We start from the raw sequence: 19093 nt of genomic DNA, 5'->3' as shown, positions 1-19093 counted from the left end.
AAGTAGGAAATTTGGTGCCTTTTCTGTTCAAAAGGGGAGGAAAAGAAAGATAAGAAGAAAAAGATTAATTCTTTAATGAGAAAGAGCTTGCTCACACTTTTCTGTCTACAATCACACCTATAAAATTTTCATTTCTGGGGTTTGGGTTGTTATGGCCAAATGAAAAGAGAATTATAATAAAAGTTAATATATAAATCATCTCATTTTCTAAGACTAGAATCTCTTAAACATTATAGATGTGTTCTAAGAGTAGCAGAGCTCTACAAAGAAAACGACAGTGGTAGGTAGCATTAGTATAAAATAACAGTTTACCAATCACCTAGTGGCTTGAGATTAAAAAAACAATTTGAAAATATCCCAATTGTGAACAAAATCAGGTTCTGGGATTTAGTTATGAAAATTCACCAAAAAATTACTAACTTGACTCATTTATAATTCCTGCAGTTGCAGTGAATTTGAATTCTTATTCAGTGACTAAACTTTAATTTAAAAAAAATCTGGAAGATAGTCATATGAAACACATGCATATTTTAAAACTGCATATTTAATGGCCTTTGAGTGCATTTAATTTAAGACAAGACATGTAGAACCTTGTGACGCTTCATGGTATAAAAGCAACTGTCTATAACTTGTGTTGTGAATCTTCACACTGTGAGTGTCAGGAATGGCAACATCTGCCATTCTGTCCTGAAAAGATTCATACTGAGCCCTCTGTTTATACCAGCAATGTTATGAGATGTGTAATCTAGAAGTTAATTATCTGTTAAGGGCTGAAACTGTTAAATATTTCCCAGGCCCAAGACAAAAAACATGGCTTTTTATGGATTTGTCATAGTCTTCATCAGAGCAAAGCATTTACAAGGAGTGTAGATATTTAGGACAGCATACATGAAAACAAAGCCAGGGCAATCAAAGCTAGTTTACTTTTCAACTCAGCCCAGTTTACTTTTAACTTTTGTCTTCAGAAGAACTATTTGAGCAAGGACTGCAAAACTAATCCAACCAGAGGAAATGCGATACGTGTATGTCAGGGAAGTAGGAGTAAGGTAGGGTGGGAGAAATTTGCTGTAGGAGAGAGCACTTAGGGTTATGAACTGGAGAAATAAGAAGAAAACTTCTTCATCTCATAGATGATTCACAGTTAACAGGATAATAGCAATGTAGAAAATTGGATTAATGATAGCATTTAAGAAGTCTAAAATGATGAAAATCACTCTACTTTTAATGGAAATACATATTTATTTATATTTCCATTTATACAATATAAATATATAGACACAAAATATATATTATTTCTGTTTATATCCTGGTGGATGAGACCATCAGGAGATTACTTTTTAGCTCCTGCTTTAATATACGCCTACATTTCTAAAACCTTCATTTTTTTCAGGCAATTTTTTCCCACAGTTTTTCTTTGACTTAGAGTTGAATTTGTTTGGCTTTTCAAAGATTTCCAACAAGAAGCACTTGGGCCATTTTTAAGCTCTGGTTTAATGAAAATAAAAAAGCTTTTTCCCAAGGTAAAAGAAGAATTTCTGGCATCTTGACATTTTCCATACCCATTGAGTGGCTTTAACGGGAAAATAGTATTTGCCACGGAAATGGTCCTTACTGAGGTATGAAGCTTTCAGCATTCCCGTGGAATTTTGATTTGACCAGTTTGTGAACTTTTGACATACCTTGGCTAAAGGATTTTTTTTCTGCATTTTTAAAGCACAAAAGCAGAGGGAGCCTGTGCTGTAAATGCACTTGTGGCTGATGTTGGCCTGAGCCATATGGTGCCCAGATATGGGAGCTGCTATCTATCTCTGCGCTCACAGCTCCCATCCTTTCCAGATACAACAGAAGTTACTTTGGGTGTGTCTATGCTGTTTATACAATGATGCCCTTGTCTGCTGGCAGCAAATGCATCTGTGTTTGCACGGGAACAGACAATGCCATCCAGTTTACTTCCTCCCTTGCAGCAGTTTGTTTTCAGACCGGATCCTCTCCATCAAACTGAGCCATTAAGTTCCAAAAGGTGATTTCCATGCCCTATTTCTAGCTTGTTCAAGAACATATAACAAAGATTCAGGTGTCCCATTTCTTACTCATCACTCACCACTTGCAGGCAGTGGAAGCAGGTTCTCCTCAGGGTTCCAGCACAAGTACTATGGTGCTTGAAAATGAACTGTAATAGGGAACAGCAGCAACTACCCTTGGTTAGAAAGCTGGGATACACTGGAATAGACAAGGCCATATGCCTGGAGCCTCACACCTTTATTAAATCTGGTGACATGCAAGAAAAACATATTCATGTACGCATAGGTATATGTTGCACTGTTTCAATGTCAAACTTATGTTTGAAAGATACTACTTTTTTTACCCATAGGAAATCATCTTTTGATCTATTATATGCAAAAGTGTTTTCTCATGCTAGCAGTTCTTATTGACTGGGCCTCTCCTCTCCTCTCCTCTCCTCTCCTCTCCTCTCCTCTCCTCTCCTCTCCTCTCCTCTCCTCTCCTCTCCTCTCCTCTCCTCTCCTCTCCTCTCCTCTCCTCTCCTCTCCTCTCCTCTCCTCTCCTCTCCTCTCCTCTCCTCTCCTCTCCTCTCCTCTCCTCTCCTCTCCTCTCCTCTCCTCTCCTCTCCTCCTCCTCTCCTCTCCTCCTCCTCTCCTCTCCTCTCCTCTCCTCTCCTCTCCTCTCTCCTCTCCTCTCCTCTCCTCTCCTCTCCTCTCCTCTCCTCTCCTCTCCTCTCCTCTCCTCTCCTCTCCTCTCCTCTCCTCTCCTCTCCTCTCCTCTCCTCTCCTCTCCTCTCCTCTCCTCTCCTCTCCTCTCCTCTCCTCTCCTCTCCTCTCCTCTCCTCTCCTCTCCTCTCCTCTCCTCTCCTCTCCCTCCTCTCCCCTCCTCTCCCCTCCTCTCCCCTCCTCTCCCCTCCCTCCCCTCCCCTCCCCTCCCCTCCCCTCCCCTCCCCTCCCCTCCCCTCCCCTCCCCTCCCCTCCCCTCCCCTCCCCTCCCCTCCCCTCCCCTCCCCTCCCCTCCCCTCCCCTCCCCTCCCCTCCCCTCCCCTCCCCTCCCCTCCCCTCCCCTCCCCCCCTCCCCTCCCCTCCCCTCCCCTCCCCTCCCCTCCCCTCCCCTCCCCTCCCCTCCCCTCCCCTCCCCTCCCCTCCCCTCCCCTCCCCTCCCCTCCCCTCCCCTCCCCTCCCCTCATGTTTTGCCTCATCAAGAGCCAAGATGACTTTTCTCAGCATGCTAAATTATGGCTAATACCTCTCTCCTTTCTTTACTTTCTCTCTCCTTTCTTTACTTTCTCTCTCCTATTCACAGAGCATTTTAATGTGTACATTGCTCAGAGCACTTTGCACTTCAAGCTTTCAGTCTGTAATTCCTTGAGAAGTCTTTTTAGTGCATAGGTGAGTCCCCAAGGGAGGTGAGAGGGCTGCAGTGTGGTCTCCCCTGTGACAGCTACTTACAGCCACCAGCATTCATTACCTAACACAGTCTTTATTATTCAGGTTTTGCAAGCACAGTGAAATCAATGCTAGTGTGACTTTATCATTACCCAAAGTCAGTTCAGATATGTCTGCTTGAGCATCCATCACACCTTGCCTGAAGCAGGAAGTTGTTGCACATAGCCTGTTGCACAGATGTGCTTTAGCAATGATAAAATATTTTGCCCAAGGACTGGATTTGTTGACCAGTTTTCATCCCAGGGCTTCAAGCCACACTGGCTGGTGCTATTGCCTGTCCCTAGGACTAGAGCAGAGGCTAAACTAAGCCAGTTTTGCAGGGCAAAGGAGAGAGTGTGGTGGACCAAAGGCAGGTTTAACATAGTGTGCTTTAACTGTTGAAAGTTTCATGCTGACTAAATAGGAAGCTGAATGTGAGGAGACCTCATGCATTACTAACTTGGCCTAATATGGTGAACAGGATATAGTCTCATTTCTCTCTTGTGCAATTCTTCTGAAGTCAGTAGCTACTTCAGGAACATGGATGTCCCAGCATTCTCATTCTGTGAGTGTATGCCTTTTAAGATGCACACTCTTTTTTTTTTTTTTTTTTTTTTCCTTTTACCTGAAAGATGGCCTTTGTAAAGTAAATGGCCTTTGACTTTATTACAAGTTCTTTTGCTTATTTTTTTCTTAGTTTTTTCACAGGAGGATGGGGGTAACAGTACCTGCTCAGAGAGGGCTGAGCCAATGCTTTGAGTATTCCACTGCTCTTGTGTTCTTGCTGTTTGCTAAATGTTTCTGAAATGAGCACTACTGAAACCTCTTACATGCACAGTTTTACTACTCTTATGTACAAGAATGTTATTTGCACAATAAACGGTATTACTTTAACTTTTTATAAGCATTTTATTATGGTTTAGAGGAAGCCAATATATAGTCCTTCTACAGTTTACTGATATTCTGTATTTAATGAGAAATATTAAATATAATATTTCTTATTAATATTAAATATAATATAACATATAAATATAATAATATCTGCCAAACAATCAGCTCTTAAGTCAGTGTCAATTTGCATCACACAAAAGGCAGAAACATTTAAATATCTATATAATGAAACAGGCAAGATAATATGGATATGGGGACTACAGTTTTGGTTTTATTAGGATTATCAGTTTGTTTGTTTACTTTGTATGGACAACACCTTACTTAGAGACACCTCAAGGATTAGAGACTAGATGCTTTTGAAGAGAGAAAAAATGATCTTTCAGGTTTGCATGCTTAATCAGCTCAGCGTTATCAGGTCATGGATATGTTGAGTAATTTCTATCTCGCTCAACAAAACCTAGTTTGATTCCAAAATATGTGACACAACAAACGCAACAAGAAGAAATTACTCTTTTTTAGCTTATTTATCAAGAAGATAAAACAATTCAATGTTCAACAATTCAATGCACCAGTTGGTTGTGTAGGATGGGAATTCATATGATTTTAAGGGGCCAATGCTAGAAATATGCAAGTTTCTAATTGTATAGATACAAATAGTCTGACTGAAGCTTGTGAAAATGGGATTTAAGGTCCCAGTATATGAGTGTTCTCGGGATTAAAAACTATTACATTACACTCCCAAGTTACAACATGAGTACTTTATCACATCAGACACTTCACCCACACCTGCTTTTAAAAATTAGAATCTATTACCCTCTCTTATGCTGGTAGCCAAAGCCTCCCTTTTACAGTTTTGAAGCAGTGCTCAGAGTTTCCTAGACAGCTGCATGAGTACCTCCCACACAAATTCTATTCTATTTGAGACAGACAGACAAACACTTTTAGTCCACCACAATCGTGAGAAAAGCCCAGTCTGACAGACATATTTGAAATACACGGAATCTGCAGGCAGATGAACACCAACAGAGCAGCTTTCCTCACCACAAACACTGGTAGAAGTTCTCAGGTGTATTGCTCCAGAGGCAAGATCCTTCACTGGCAAATAAACATGGGAGGCTGGGCCTGTCCAATGCCCAGCTCTTGTCTCTGTGAATTCTCCAAATTGCCAAGCAATGAGATGGTGCTTCTCTCTACTTTCTCTGTTGAATCTGCGCCACTGTGAAAAAAAAAAAAAATGCAAAGAAGCAAAGAGCAAGAGGGAGCAAGTCCCATGTGACCTTGTTGCAGGGAGACATGGAGAGGATGCAAGGTGTTTTGCCTTTCCAGGAGTATCTGTAAGTTTCCCCACAGACATTGAATAAAACACATAAATGGCACCTGCTGATCACAGTGGTGATGCTGCCCACTGAGCTGCAGATTCAGGCTTCCTCTTCCGAACTCTATTATAAGCTCATGAATTTTGCATTATTTCCAGCTAGCTGCCTCAAATCACCCTGCTGAGGTCTGGCATTTTCCCTAAAGCCTAAATCAGGTGCCCAAAACCACTGTGAATTTGGCTCCGTATCCCTAATAATAATTTTCATCTTGCTTCAGATACAAGAAACATTTTCTGTGTATTTTAGAAATTACTTAATGCATCACATATGAAGTGATCCCAAGCCTACACCCAGTAGCTTGTGGAAATGCTCTCTTTGGACTGTGGTTGCTGAAATGGAACATCTGCATTTCCAACAGCAACTAAATCATCAGAATCAAAGGCTTGTGGTAGTGGCCAGCACAAAAGAAGAGAGCAAGAAATGTTGCTGTGGCCTGTATTTTTGCTTTAACTGGACATACTTCTCAGCAGAAAACAAAAACAAAGATGCAGACAACTGTGGATAAGAAAAAAGCAAAATGCAGAATGCCATTTCTTATTTTTTTTCTGAATAAAGCAAGATAGAAAGTACTGATATCCAAGACTGAATAGCTCAAATGCTCTAATATTTGGCTACGAATTTGTTTCCTAACCATGACATCTAAAATAACTCATAGTGCTAATGATTCAGGTTTGCTACTGGCAACTGTTCAGTGACCAGAGATTAATGACTCGACAATCTCTATGCAATTTATAGTGATCTTCGTAAAAATGCCATTGCCATTTATGGAACTGCAGACGAAGTCAAAGAACCCAACCAGTACAGTGGCCTCTGTCCAGTAATATTTGAAACCATTACTTTGCTTGAGTCTCAAGCTGAGCCCAGAAGAGTCAGGTTGGACATTAGGAGGAATTTCTTCACAGAAAGGCTTGTTAAACATTGGAATGGACTGCCCAGGGAGATGGTGGAATCACTACTTCTGGAGGCGTTATCAAAAAGACTAGACATAGCACTTAGTGGCATGTTTTAATTGACATGGCGGTGTTTGATCAGAGCTTGAGCCTGGATGACCTCAAAAACCTAACTTTTCCAACTAAACTAAACTAAACTTCTCCAACCTAAGAGATTCTGCGATTTTTTTTTTCTTATTTGAGGAAAAGCTCATTGCTGTGGTCTGAGGGTAAGGTTTGAGTTGGAAACACCAACACAGGCTGCACAGGTTACGTGTTTAGTGCTGGTATCTATTAATTCTGTGTTTGGTGTGCTACCTTGTACATGGCTCTTGTCTGGACATAAACTGGAATGCTTTGAACTTCTGACATTGTGGAAGGTGGCCTCTCCTTCCCTGGACACACAGGATGGCAGAGTGGCTGCCACTGAAATGGATCTCTGGAGGCCAGCTTCTCCAGTCCCCCTGATCAGACAGTACAGAACCGCAGCATCACAGAATGGGGCAGGTTGGAGAAGTACTACAGTGGGAAATCAGGTCCAATCCCCTTGCTCAAGCAGGATCATCCCAGAGCGCATGGCACAGGATAGCACCCATATGGTTCTGGCATATCTCCAGTAAGGGATCACCCAAGGACCACCCACAGCCGGCTGCCCAGGGTCTGGCTTTCGAAGACCAGCAAGGATGGAGCCCACAGAAGCTCTAGGGGCGACCCTCGCTGCCACCTGTCCCCCCGTGCCCGTGCCGTGCCAAGGCGGCGGGAGCCACCAGCGCTGAGGCGCCTCCGGGCAGCCGGGGCGGACACACGGCGGCAACATCCCCCCACGGCACGGGGAGCCGGCGGGAAGGGGCGCCTTTCCCGGCAGCGCGCAATTCCCGCCGGAACCGCCGGGCGGGGGCGGCCGCACAAAGACGCGGCTCCCGGAAGAAGGATCCCGGGCTGTCACACCCGGCCCGCCCGGGCCGGAGCCGAGGCCGGAACGCGCTGCCTCCCGCCCGCTCTCCTTCGCCAACTTTTTCCTTTACCAGCGCAATGAGGTGGTGGAGGGTCTGGAGCGCACGTCCCATGAGGAGCGGCTGAGGGGGCTGGCGGTGTTTAGCCTGGAGAAAAGGAGGCTCAGGAGTGACTTATTGCTCTCTACAACCACCCCAAGGGATGCTATGGCCAGCTGGGCTCGGCCTCTTCTCCCAGGCAACAAGTAACAGGACCAGAGGACATAGCCTCAAGCTGCGCCAGGAGAGGTTTAGATTGGACATTAGGAAGAGTTTCTTTACAGAAAAGGTGATTAGACACTGCAATAGATTGCCCAGGGAGGTGGTGCAGTCACAGCCCCTGGAGGTGTTTAAGGCAAGACTGGAGGTGGCACTCAGTGCCCTGGTCTAGTTAACACGGTGGAGTTCGGTCACAAGTTGGCCTGGAGAGAGCCCGCAGAGCTCTTTTCCAATCTAATTCCTTCTGAGGCTGTGATTCCTTCCCAGGCGCGCCCCTCGGTCTCGGCGCGCGCACGCCGTGCTGCCGCCCCGTCCCCGCCCGCACCGGAGCCGTTCCCCCCGCGCATGCGCCCCTGGCCCGGCCCGACTGTTCAAACAGGAAGGCGGACATGTTGGTGGCTCTCGCAGGTTCTTCTGCAGCCGCCGGACCTCCCGCTCTCCCCTCCCCTTAAGCCGCCTCCTTCCCTCCTCCCCTCGCGCGCCGCAACCTCCGGTCGATCCTGAGGCGGTCCGGGCTGCCCTCCTGTCCGTGAGGCGGAGGAGCGGCGAGGGGAGGGCTGAAGCGGCGTTGGCAGCTGCGGGAGGCAGCGAGGAGGAGGAGGAGGAGGAGAGAGGAAGAAAGATGCTGCTGCGGCCGTTCCGCCGGTGAGGTGACTTGTCCGCCGCCCGCGGGGGCACTCGCCCCGTGCCTTCTTCGCTTTCTCGCCCCCTGCCCACGGACGGACCGACGCCACGGTGCTGAGACTCGCCGTTGAGAGGATTCCCCTAAGTTTTATTTTTCCATCCATTTTTGCCTTGTTGGTGTGCCTGCAGGCTTTTGTCTTTTTTTTTCCTTCGGTGTGTTGTTTTTATTTTCTTTTTCTTTTCTTTTTCTTTTCTTTTCTTCTTTTTTTTTTTTTCCTTTTTTTTTTTTTTTTTTTTTCTTTCTTTTCCCTCCTGTTGTTTCTTTTGGTTCACCGGAAAGAAAGCCGCGCTCCGGAACCTGGTACCGAGCAGCCGGCGCTGCAGCAGCAGGGCCAGGAGGAGGGACCGCTACGCTGGATCCCAGGACGGCTTCCCCGGCTGGGAAAATGGGAATGCTGAGACGGTGGGGCCCGAGCAGAGGAGGGAGGGAGAGGAAACCTGCTGCTGCGGAGCTGTGAGCATCCCGGGAAGCTGCGTGCGTGCCTGGAGGAGCGGGGGGAGAAGCAGCCTCGTCCCCCGCCTGCTGCGGGCTCTCCTTGGATTCTCTGCCCCGTTGACGGGGACTTGCCCCAGAGACTTCTGTGATTGAAGGGATCTCGCAGGAGGCGCTTCCTCAGCCTCATACAGGCTGTGGTTTCTCTTTTGTGCTCGCCTGTTCCTGTTTTTTTTTTTTTCTACTTTTAACTTTTTTTTTAACCTTACTTTGCTCTGGAATAAGGGAAACTTTTTATCTCCGGAAACATGTCGACGGGAGAAAGTTTTGAGTCTCGGTTTGAGAAAATCGACGTGACCTTGAAGGACCCCAAATCCGAAGTGAACGTGGACTGTTTGCTGGTGAGTAGGGAGCGCCGATGGGCCCCGGTCACGTCTCCCCGAATTCCTTACCCTGTGGGACCGAATCTCGCACTCCTGGCTGAGTCACCGCCCTGCTCAGCTCGGCGCTGGTGTTTTGTTTACTCGGCTTTGGGCTGAGAGTGCGTGAATGTGCCCGTGTACCGGGAGGGCGGCTCATGCCCAGCCCTGCCTCGCACTTGTCATCGTCTCTCGCTCCGCGCACTGCTCGGCGCCTCGCCGGCTGTCACAGGGGCGGTGCAGCCTTTCCACAAAGGCGGAATTCGTGAGTGCCGCTCCTCCGTGTGAGCGCAGGACTTCAAATAGCTCTGATGCCAGTTCTGTCTCCAACAATCTTTTCAAAGACTGAGGTCCTCTTATGCTGTGGTTAAGCGCTGCAGCGCTGACGGTCGCATACAGCACGATTAATAAGCCCTTACAGGTGGGGCAGGGGTTTAATAGCATTTGAAACTGGTGGTTGTGCTAAGCCAGGGGCAGAGGGCTGCTCTCTTCTGGTTTCTCTAATTGATCGTACCTGGATATCTCCAGTGCTGTCAGTCTTATAATTGCATCATAAGAAAGCAAACCATAACACTTCCTTGACACAAAACCAACCCACGTCATTCGGTAGCTGATTGACAGAACTGGATGATCTTTTAGTTCCTGTTTAGTTCACTTAGTACCTCAGTAAACTGCCTGCCAAATCAGGCCAATTTGTTTGGGATGCATCTGGGTCCTTAGATATGCCTAGAGATGTCCTTAAATAGTACCAAAGTGTAATTTGTGCTTTCACACTGAAGTAGAGAGGTTATTTTCTTTGGAGCAAGTGATGGAAGTTCTTTAGTGTGTTTTTTTTCCCCTAGCTTTCTGTTGTCAGAGAGGGGAACAAATGAATTTGTTCCTCGTATGAACTCTGACATTTGGGGTTGGAAGGGAAGGGAGGTGTGGGGGTGGAGATAGCTCTTAATAGTCATTCTTCATTTTTTGCTGCATGGTTCTTGGCAGAAAGCTTGCTTGAGCATAAGGCAGTGGAGAGATTAAAAGAATAATGCAAGAATCTGTGCAAGTTCACAGTATTGTTTACTCTCTTTAGCTTATTACAGGTTTGTGAGCTTCTGAAGTGTTGGCAGGTCATACCTACACCCCTGGATAAAAGCAGAGCCTTGTGGATGCCGCTGTCACAAAGGAAAATAGCACTGCATCTTCTAGTTAACTTGCTTCTCTTGATCTCCCTTACCCATCTGTTATCTTAGAACCACAGCTAATGAGGAGACCTCTGGTTCTTAGGATATAGTGTGTCGGTTTTGGTACCTCGAGACTCGTCAGACATTTTTACAGCCAGTTCTGTTGATAGGTGTCAAGAGTATTTAGTCAGCTGAGAGTCCAGAGTTTACATTAACCATGGCTTGGTTTGCTAGTATGTGCTTAAGTGTTGGCCATTCTTTGGGGGCCTTCCTGCAGTGATGGGAAGGAATTGGCAGGTATCAGACATGCAGTTGGTAGTATCTTTAACCGTATTCCTTAATCTTATAATCAGTTTAAGGATTTGCCCCATTTCAGTTATCTTAATTGTGATTAGGAGCTAAGCTGGAGTCAGTTTGGGAATGAACTTACTGGGATGCTTCCTGTCATGCTTGTTGAAAGTTTTAGAACACGTGCTTGCATCAGACTTTTAAGGTCCTTTGAAGTGACAATTTTTAAAGAAATTTCTTTTAAACTATTACCAATTAAAAAAGAAAATGCTGCTTCTGAGGAAATAACTTGGTAAGCTGACTTTGTATGTGTTTGGTCAATATATCAGTCTTCCTGCTGGCCGGACTTACACTTTGTTCCACTCGTTCCTGAGGTCTTTTATGTTATCCTACATTTTCTAAACGGCTTAAATATTTTACACCCACTCTTAATGGGATGATACACACTACAAGTGTCATTCTTGGCCCAAAGTACTACTTGTCTGTCAAATCCATCAAAATCTGTATGGATATGGTTTTAAAGAAGACATGCTTAGGTGTAGGTGTATTGATCTGCATTTAAACACCTTCTGAAATTAACTCCCCATTCCCCTCCCTGCAAGACTCAGTTAAAGAGGGAAATTTGACAGACTTTAGATATGGTACACTTAAAAAGAAAGTAAAATTTTTCTGATTTTTTTTTTTGATATTCTGATCAGACTACATACAAAAGTTCTTTCTAATAAAACTTCAAAAATCTAAATTATTTTTTACCTTTGGTTAGGGTTGTGCATTGATATTCCTTGTAACTGCTTTGACTTTTCCTAAGCAAAGGTGCTTATGTGAGTAGAAATACAGGAATAGCTGATACACAGACACTTCAGCATCTGATATTCTATATGTGTAGGTTTAAAATGCTGGGGTTCATTTAGGTTCAGGAAGCATTTATTTTGGCTGTATGATGAAAAGTCTCAACAAAGCTCTTGGCTTCTCCTAGGATGGTTTCATCCTCCACCTTTGCTTCATTTTTCTTCTGTCCTTATTTTTCTTCCCCATCAGTTTGTACCATTTGTAGACTAACAGGCAAGACATGGAATAATCTTCAAATCAGCTTTGTAGCCGTTTTGGGTTTCGTAAATGTCATAAGCTGTATATGCTAGGAAGATTCTAAATTAAATTATATGCAAAGTAGTATGAGAATTCCAAGAAAAGAAGATGGGGGTGGGGCCTGATACAAAGGAGGATGTGTTGCCGTGTCAGGAAGGTGTGGGAGAGGAGTGCTGACAACGGAGTGGAGCAGGCAGAAAAGACACACTGAGGGCCTTGTAACTTCGCTTTACATGCTGCAGGAACGAGATTCATAAAGCCAGAATGCACGAGGGAGAGGTGTTTGTTTTTCCTGTTTTCTCTTACACAATTGTAATAAAAAACAGAGTAAGAAAATGAATTTGAGTTGCAACTAAGTTTGTTTCTTTGGGGCTTCCGTGCGCTTGATTTAGTGCTAGGCAGGGGAATCATAGATTAACTGGTTTGTTGTTTTTTTTTTTTTCGATGAGGCATGGAGGAGGCTCAAGCCTAAGTTACTGTAGACAGTGTCACAGCGTCATGTAGTGCATTTTCTCAAGATGTTTGGTGCTAGGAGTCTTACAGTTCCCAAGAGGTCTAACAACACTGTGAAGGCTGTGTTAAGAGAGGTTGTCCCACTGTGGGGTGTGGAGTGGTCAGATCCTGCTGGACTCCATAGGGGTGCTGAGTAGGCCCAAAGGCAGTGTAAGGGGCTAACTATTAACTTGAGCTAAGTAAGTGTCTCATGAGCTTAGACACTGAAAAGCAGTATTCAGTGGGCATTATTCTACAGTGGTTTTTGGAATGACCTTGTGTTTTAGTAAATTCTTGGGGTTTATGGGCTTCTAGTTTTTGGACAGTGGAGAGGTAAGGTGTGTAGATGTGGGACACTTTGACCTGAAATTGCCGATGCTTCTGCTTCTAAAATAGTTAGTAACTTTTCATGAAAATGTATTTTGGTGTTCTCTCTGTTCTGGTAAGAATTCATGAAGAGTGTTTTCATGGTTTATACAGGCACTTGAGTTATTATGTATATTCTCTTTATATAACAATACAATATTATAATTATTCAGGTACTTAATTAATGACTTCCATAGTTGATTTTAAAAACTTCACACTTTTGGTGGTCTTGATCTTCAAAGATATCAAGTATTTCATTTGTTGAGTAGTTTGTCTTCATATTAACTGACAGCAGTAAACACTGCATGTCACAAACTTGTTTTATCTACTCTGAAGAAGTTTCCATTCTTTTGTTGCACCAAAAATACGTAGCTACAGAGCTTGATTCACGTGGTTTTCCCATGTCCTGTTTCATCAGCTAGATTAATTTACGTTGATCTGTCTTGCATAGGACAATGGCAAGATGATCTCCTCATCCTCAGGATTTGGAGTTCTGTGTGTCTCCTACTAGACATATTTCCCTTCTGCTAAATATGTTAGAAAGCACTTCTGAAGACTTTGTGATTAGGGATTTGGATAATAATTTTTAAAAAGCAGTAAATAAAAAGTGAGAAAGTACCTTTACTTTAGAGGTATCTATCAGAATAGCCGTTGAAACCACGGTTGACTGAAACCACACTAACTCTGCTTTTCAAGTCGGAGTGATTAAGTGCTAGAAAAATTTGGTATCTGAGAAGCTTGCTTGATTGCTAATGAAGCTTCTTGTATATATGTGTGTATGTATATATATTCAAGAAGCAGAACTTCATGAACATTTGCTGATTGTCAGCTTCAGAATTCTGTACATTGTTTGAGGATAGTTCGAAGTAAGGGAAAGTGTTCTAACTGACAAAATCTCCTCGGACATGTCTCCACCATTCTTCAGATCCAGGTGGAAGGTCTGCAGTTGTGTTGGGGCAATCACCACTGTCACTACAGACTGGGTGTTGAATGGTTTGAGAGCAGCCCTGTGGAGAAGGACTTGAGGGTTTTGTCTGAATTTCTGGCTCATCTGTCAGAGCCATGACCTTTTTGGCAGGGGCTGTTAGTGTCAGGGCAAGGGCTTTGAGTTGAAATGAGTGTAGATTCAGATTGGACATGAGAAAGAAGTTTTTTACTGGGAGGGCGGTGAGGCACTGGAACAGCTTGCTTAGAGAATTTGTGGATACACCATCCATGGAAGTGTTCAAGGTCAGATTGGACGGGGCTTTGTGTGGCTTGGTCTATGGGAAGGTGTCCCTGCCCATGGCAGGGATTTGGTACTACATGATCCTTAAAGGTCCTTTCTAACCCAAACCATTCTGTGATTTGGTCGTTAGATTCAAAATAAGACTCCTGGCTGACCTAGAAATGCAATTCCGTGTCTTCAAGTTACCATATTGGAATTTTATATGCAAAAAAATTTAATGTTAAAATGTTAATTAATATTAATAATAATGCTATTTAATGTCAATGTTACTGTTTCTCATCACTACAGATTATGAAATATAAAGATTGATGTTAATGATAAAATGTGTATCTTGATATGTTAGTCAAATGCAACATATCTTGGTATGTTAGTAAAATGCAACTCTAAGCTGGCTTTGAGAATACAGTAACTTGGTGGGTTTTTATTTCAGGTTGCATCTCTTAAAAATTTTTTAGTATTATGTTACCCTTTAGAAATTTAACAATAGAGATGTGGAACTGTCAAAATGTTAGCATTTATTTCATGGTGTATGGTAGGTTTTATAGAGGAATTAATAGTTAACTAAACCAATTCTTCTGCTTATAAAACTAGAGGCTGTGTAGGAATGTAATTATTTATTTTTCCTATTAAAAGTTTTAATGAGGCATGATAATAGGAAGTTGATGTTAAGACACGTTCCAACAAGAGGAATAAAACACCCAACTAAGCTATAAATGCTCTTACAAAGTAAAAATATTTGTAAACAATGTCCTTTTCCCTGGCAACTATAGAGTGTTTTTTTTGTTGCTTGAGGGAAGGAAGAGGGAAACACCTGGAATTTCTTTGTTGGTCAAATTGAAAATCAACCTGTTGGTCTGTAAATCTTTAGACTTTGAGGACACTGATAGCTTTAGGAGCCACTCACAGAGAACTTAATAAATGCTGAGAAGCCCTGTGAGCCTCAACGTTGCTGTTAGCAGAATTCTCTGGGTCGTACTTTAGTACTACATAAAAATAAAAAGCTTTTAAGTTCTCTTACCAAAGAACACTGAGATGTTTGTCTTGATACAGGATGTTTATCTTGAATTTAAGAGGTCCCAAACCATGTAATTAAATTTTTTTTGGTGGATGTTGCTTGATTTTATTTATCAAAACTCCTTTGTCGACAAGAAATTGCGGTTCCAAATGGAAATACTGAAAAACTTAACTTACTTCTCTGAGGACAGAATTGGAGAATGGTTGGTAACTTTTCTCTCTTTGCCTTAATTTGTCCAGTCGTTCCAGCAGCAATAAAGCCAGAAGGATGATGAGACAATATTGGTAAAACTGCAGGCACTATGCAGTCAACACCCAGTTACAGCTCAGTTAAAGCAGATGCAGATACCACCATTTTTTGGCTTCCTCAGCAATCTGCTGAAATTAACACTCAAATTAATGCTGAGGCACACAGCATGGACAGCAAACAGGAGGAGGGGGCGCCACGTGCAGCAGGAAAACACTGACACTGGAACATTGGCATTGGAGCAGGCTGCTCAGGGCAGTGGGGGAGTCCCCACCCCGGGGATGGACGTGCAGATGTGGCCCTTGGGGACACAGTTTAGTGATTGTTCTTGGCGGTGCTGGGGAAATGGTTGGAGTCAATAATCTGATAGGTTTTTTCCAACCTGAATGATTCTGGGAACAGTGATTGAACAAGTGCTGAAACAGGATCTTTGAGAGGAAGAGAAGTGGTTTGGGGGGTTCTCTTGTCCACGTTTTTTTGCTTTGCTGAGGTGATTGGGTTGCCTGTGCTGAAGTCTGCAGTCAGCAGGGTAGAAATGTCTCTGCAGTGTGCTCAGCATCAGCGGGGTGTAAGGTGCTGTGGTGCATCTTCAGTCACAGCTGTGTGGAGACTGTCCAGACGAGCAGGAGCTGCTTGCCTGGGTTGGCTGCCCACCTTGCGAAGGGAGAACTGGCACAGGATCAGCACCAGCTTCTGGCTGGAGCACGGGTCAAAGTCTATCCTGATACTCAAAATCTTGTAAAGGATTGGCTTTCACTAACTGAAAGGTTGCCACTCCCTGTCAATATTTATACAATAAGACTGTCATGGGGACAGTATGTAAGATCTCTTTGTTAGTAGATCCTAATTGAAATCCAACTGCAGATTTCTCTATTTTAGCTTCTCTTATGTTTCTTATGTGCATTCATTTTTTCTGTTTCTCTCACAAATCTCAAAAATATGTGAACATTTTCTTGGTTTTTTTTTGCATGGTCTGAGATGATGCAGAGACCTAACACTTGAAACCCTCTGTAGGAAACACTGCACACACTAAGGCTTTATTTTGGACTCTAGATTGGAACTACCTAAAAGTGTTTCTAGCTTGAGTGTGTCTGGGCTCTGGAGCTTATAACTGAACTGGAAACACAAGTGGAACACATCCTGGTTTTTTCTTACAGATCTTCATGAGTCACAATATTCACTTAGAAAAAAATCCTTGAGTTCTAATAGTTCTGTAAGTATTGACTAATTGTTTCTTTATATTTCTCTTAATAGCAGCATAGTTCTCAGTGCTGCACTATATTCAGATGTATGATATGCTAAGGTATGAATATATTCGGAGGAAAACTTGATGTGAGATATCTGCATAGAAAATGCATTAATAGAAGATGGCTGTTTTCCTGCGTAGTCACTGCTGTGAAAATACTGTTTCTGTGGAGGCTGAGCTTAATTTTTAGCAAATAAGTAATGGCCAAAAAAACTCCTGACTATACAAAACTAAATATGCCATCTGGAATGTGCTTTTTGAAGAAGAGGAAGCCAGAAGCTTCTTTTGACATCTGGAGATCTCAGCTAGGAAATTTTTTCCTGTTTTGTGGTTGGAGATGTTACATTTTTCAGCAGATGGTTAGTGGAGCTTGTATTATAGCCATAATGGTTATTTCCAGTGGGAAAGTGTGAAGGAACAGTGGTTTGGGTATTCATCTCCAACTGGCTACTGTTTGATCATTTGTGTCTTTTGTCTAAATCAGTTACTTTGGATGATGATTTGGAAGTCTGCCTTCTTAATTTTTATTACCATGTATTGTGGGAAAGTAGTATGTTGTTGAGTACAAATGATGTTTTTTTCACAGAATGATTGAGGCTGGGAGGAACCTCTGGGGGTCCCTCATCCCCCTGTTCTGATAGAGTGGCCTAAACCAGGTTGCCCAGGAAGGCTTTTGACAACTCTACAACTTCTCTGGGCAACCTGTAATTTTCTATTTCTCAGGAGAGTACTTTCTCTGTTGATGTTTCACACAGGGGAAAATAAAATTCATCAAAACTAAATAGAGAAGTCCTCAATACTTATTTGGCATTTGTTTGGAGAGTTTTTACTTTCTTGTTCAATAAGTCTTTTTCTAGCACAAATAATTTTTGAAAGGTATCTGCTACAGAAGACCAGAGGAACTTTCTGCATGGAGACATTTGTAGATTTGGATATTTTAAGCATAAAGATTTGTATCTGAGGGGTCAGTTGCTGTGAATTCATAAGCTCATATTTAATTTGTGACTGTGGTTGAAACAGATGTAGGTTTTTTCTGTTGGAGCTAAAAAGAGAGTAAATGTCTTGCTGTGATCTCCGGTTTGCACTCCACAGGTGCCGCTTCAGTTTCTCATGTTTATGTAGCCTTGTGTTTTCTGTACCTGTGTACACAGATCATTTTCCTCCTGACAGGCAGGGAGGGATGCTGGATGGGAGTTCCTTATGGGCCTGGAAATGTGAAAGACTTTTTGATACTGATGTGACAGGAACCTGCCCTTGAGAGATTGGTGAAAGGGAGAGAGACTGCCTGTGGAGTTTTCAGGCAGTCTCCAGAGGAGAAACTTCAACTTTGAACTTTGGCTTCAGAGAACCTGAAGTGTAAGGTGGCAGTACAACAAGCACCATCTGCCTAGAGTATGGATGACAGTCCAGCATGTTAATGCCACCGTTTAGATCTGCAAGCTTGTTCAGCTGTAAGTGTGCAGTGACTCTGTTAAGTCCTTGAGAGGGGAGGAAACTTCTCCAGCCAGGGGGTAACCAAGTAGGAGTGGATGGGGAGGATTCTTCAGGAAGGAGTGAGGTGAGGGTGGGACAATTAGTGAGTGATAGTTTTACTTGGCTTGGGCTTTTTTGCAGATGCTAGGTTGTGCAAATAATACCAGGCAGGACATGAAGCTGTGGTTGAAAATAGAGATAATACTGATGTCTCACAGTGTTCATCAACTTTGTGTTGATACTCTGCACTGCTGTCAGTGTTAGAGGTGGAATCGTAGAATTCCCTTCTTTGTTATGAAATCTGATTATATGAATGTGTTTTTATACTAATCTCTTCTTAGAACGTAGCTTTGATTGATTGTAGGCATGCAAAGAATCCTGTCAGTATTGAGCTGAGAGAATTTATTCTCCCCTTTCAAAGAGGAAAGGTGGTTCTGCTGCTTCAGTGGTTTGTTTATTACTCTAATACATCTTCTGTGGGTTGCTGTCCTCCTCCTTCGAATTAATTTACTACTCAGTTCACTGGCAATTCAACAAACAATTGCCAGCATAACAATGATACGATTTTTGGTGAGCTTAGGACCATTCAAACCTGCTGTTACATGCTATATATCCTCTTTTGTGGAAATTCAAGGCCAAAAGTAGTGCCAGCCAAGTGGTAGACTCAATAAGAATTGAAGATTTTGCTCTGCTAGTATTGGCAACAATCACCATGGCTTTTCAAAGAGGGATTGCTGTTGCCAACATTTGTGGAGCAAAGATGGTGATGTAAATAAAATATGCTCATGAAGACCTGTGAGTGAAAGCTGAACTATTGATGCAATTGTGTATTTTGTTGGGTTGCTTTTTGTTTGAGCAGTGGGTTCATTGGTTGGTTGTGTTGGGTTTCTTTTTCAATACACTGAATTTATAATTGGACATGTCATTAAAGAGCTAGTCTTTCTCTGTAGCAAATAAATCAGTAGGTTTCCTGGAACGGCTTTTGTCTTCTGTCTTTTACTAAAATGCCCATGGCTATTTTTAGCCTTTTTCATACTCTACAAACTGTTTTGTGTATATGGTTTTTGGAAGTGCATGACCTTAAAGTGCTTGGAAATAGTTTTGACTTGCAAAATCAGG

At 43.1% G+C, this 19093-nt stretch overlaps 1 protein-coding gene across 1 annotated transcript in view; it reads left to right on the top strand.

Moving 5' to 3' along the window:
• Window positions 1-9206: 9206 nt before the first annotated feature.
• ROCK1 (Rho associated coiled-coil containing protein kinase 1) overlaps window positions 9207-19093 on the top strand; it is an 83146-nt gene continuing 73259 nt past the window's right edge. Inside the window, exon 1 of the mRNA XM_066329667.1 lies at window positions 9207-9353. Within this exon, the coding sequence (XP_066185764.1) occupies window positions 9261-9353 (93 nt within the window). The 5' untranslated portion in view covers window positions 9207-9260. The remainder of the gene's footprint in view (window positions 9354-19093) is intronic.

Source organism: Sylvia atricapilla, chromosome 1 (assembly GCF_009819655.1).
Source record: "Sylvia atricapilla isolate bSylAtr1 chromosome 1, bSylAtr1.pri, whole genome shotgun sequence".
Taxonomy (NCBI): domain Eukaryota; kingdom Metazoa; phylum Chordata; class Aves; order Passeriformes; family Sylviidae; genus Sylvia; species Sylvia atricapilla.
Note: the sequence above shows the minus strand (reverse complement) of the source record. Positions and strands in the feature narration are given on the sequence as shown.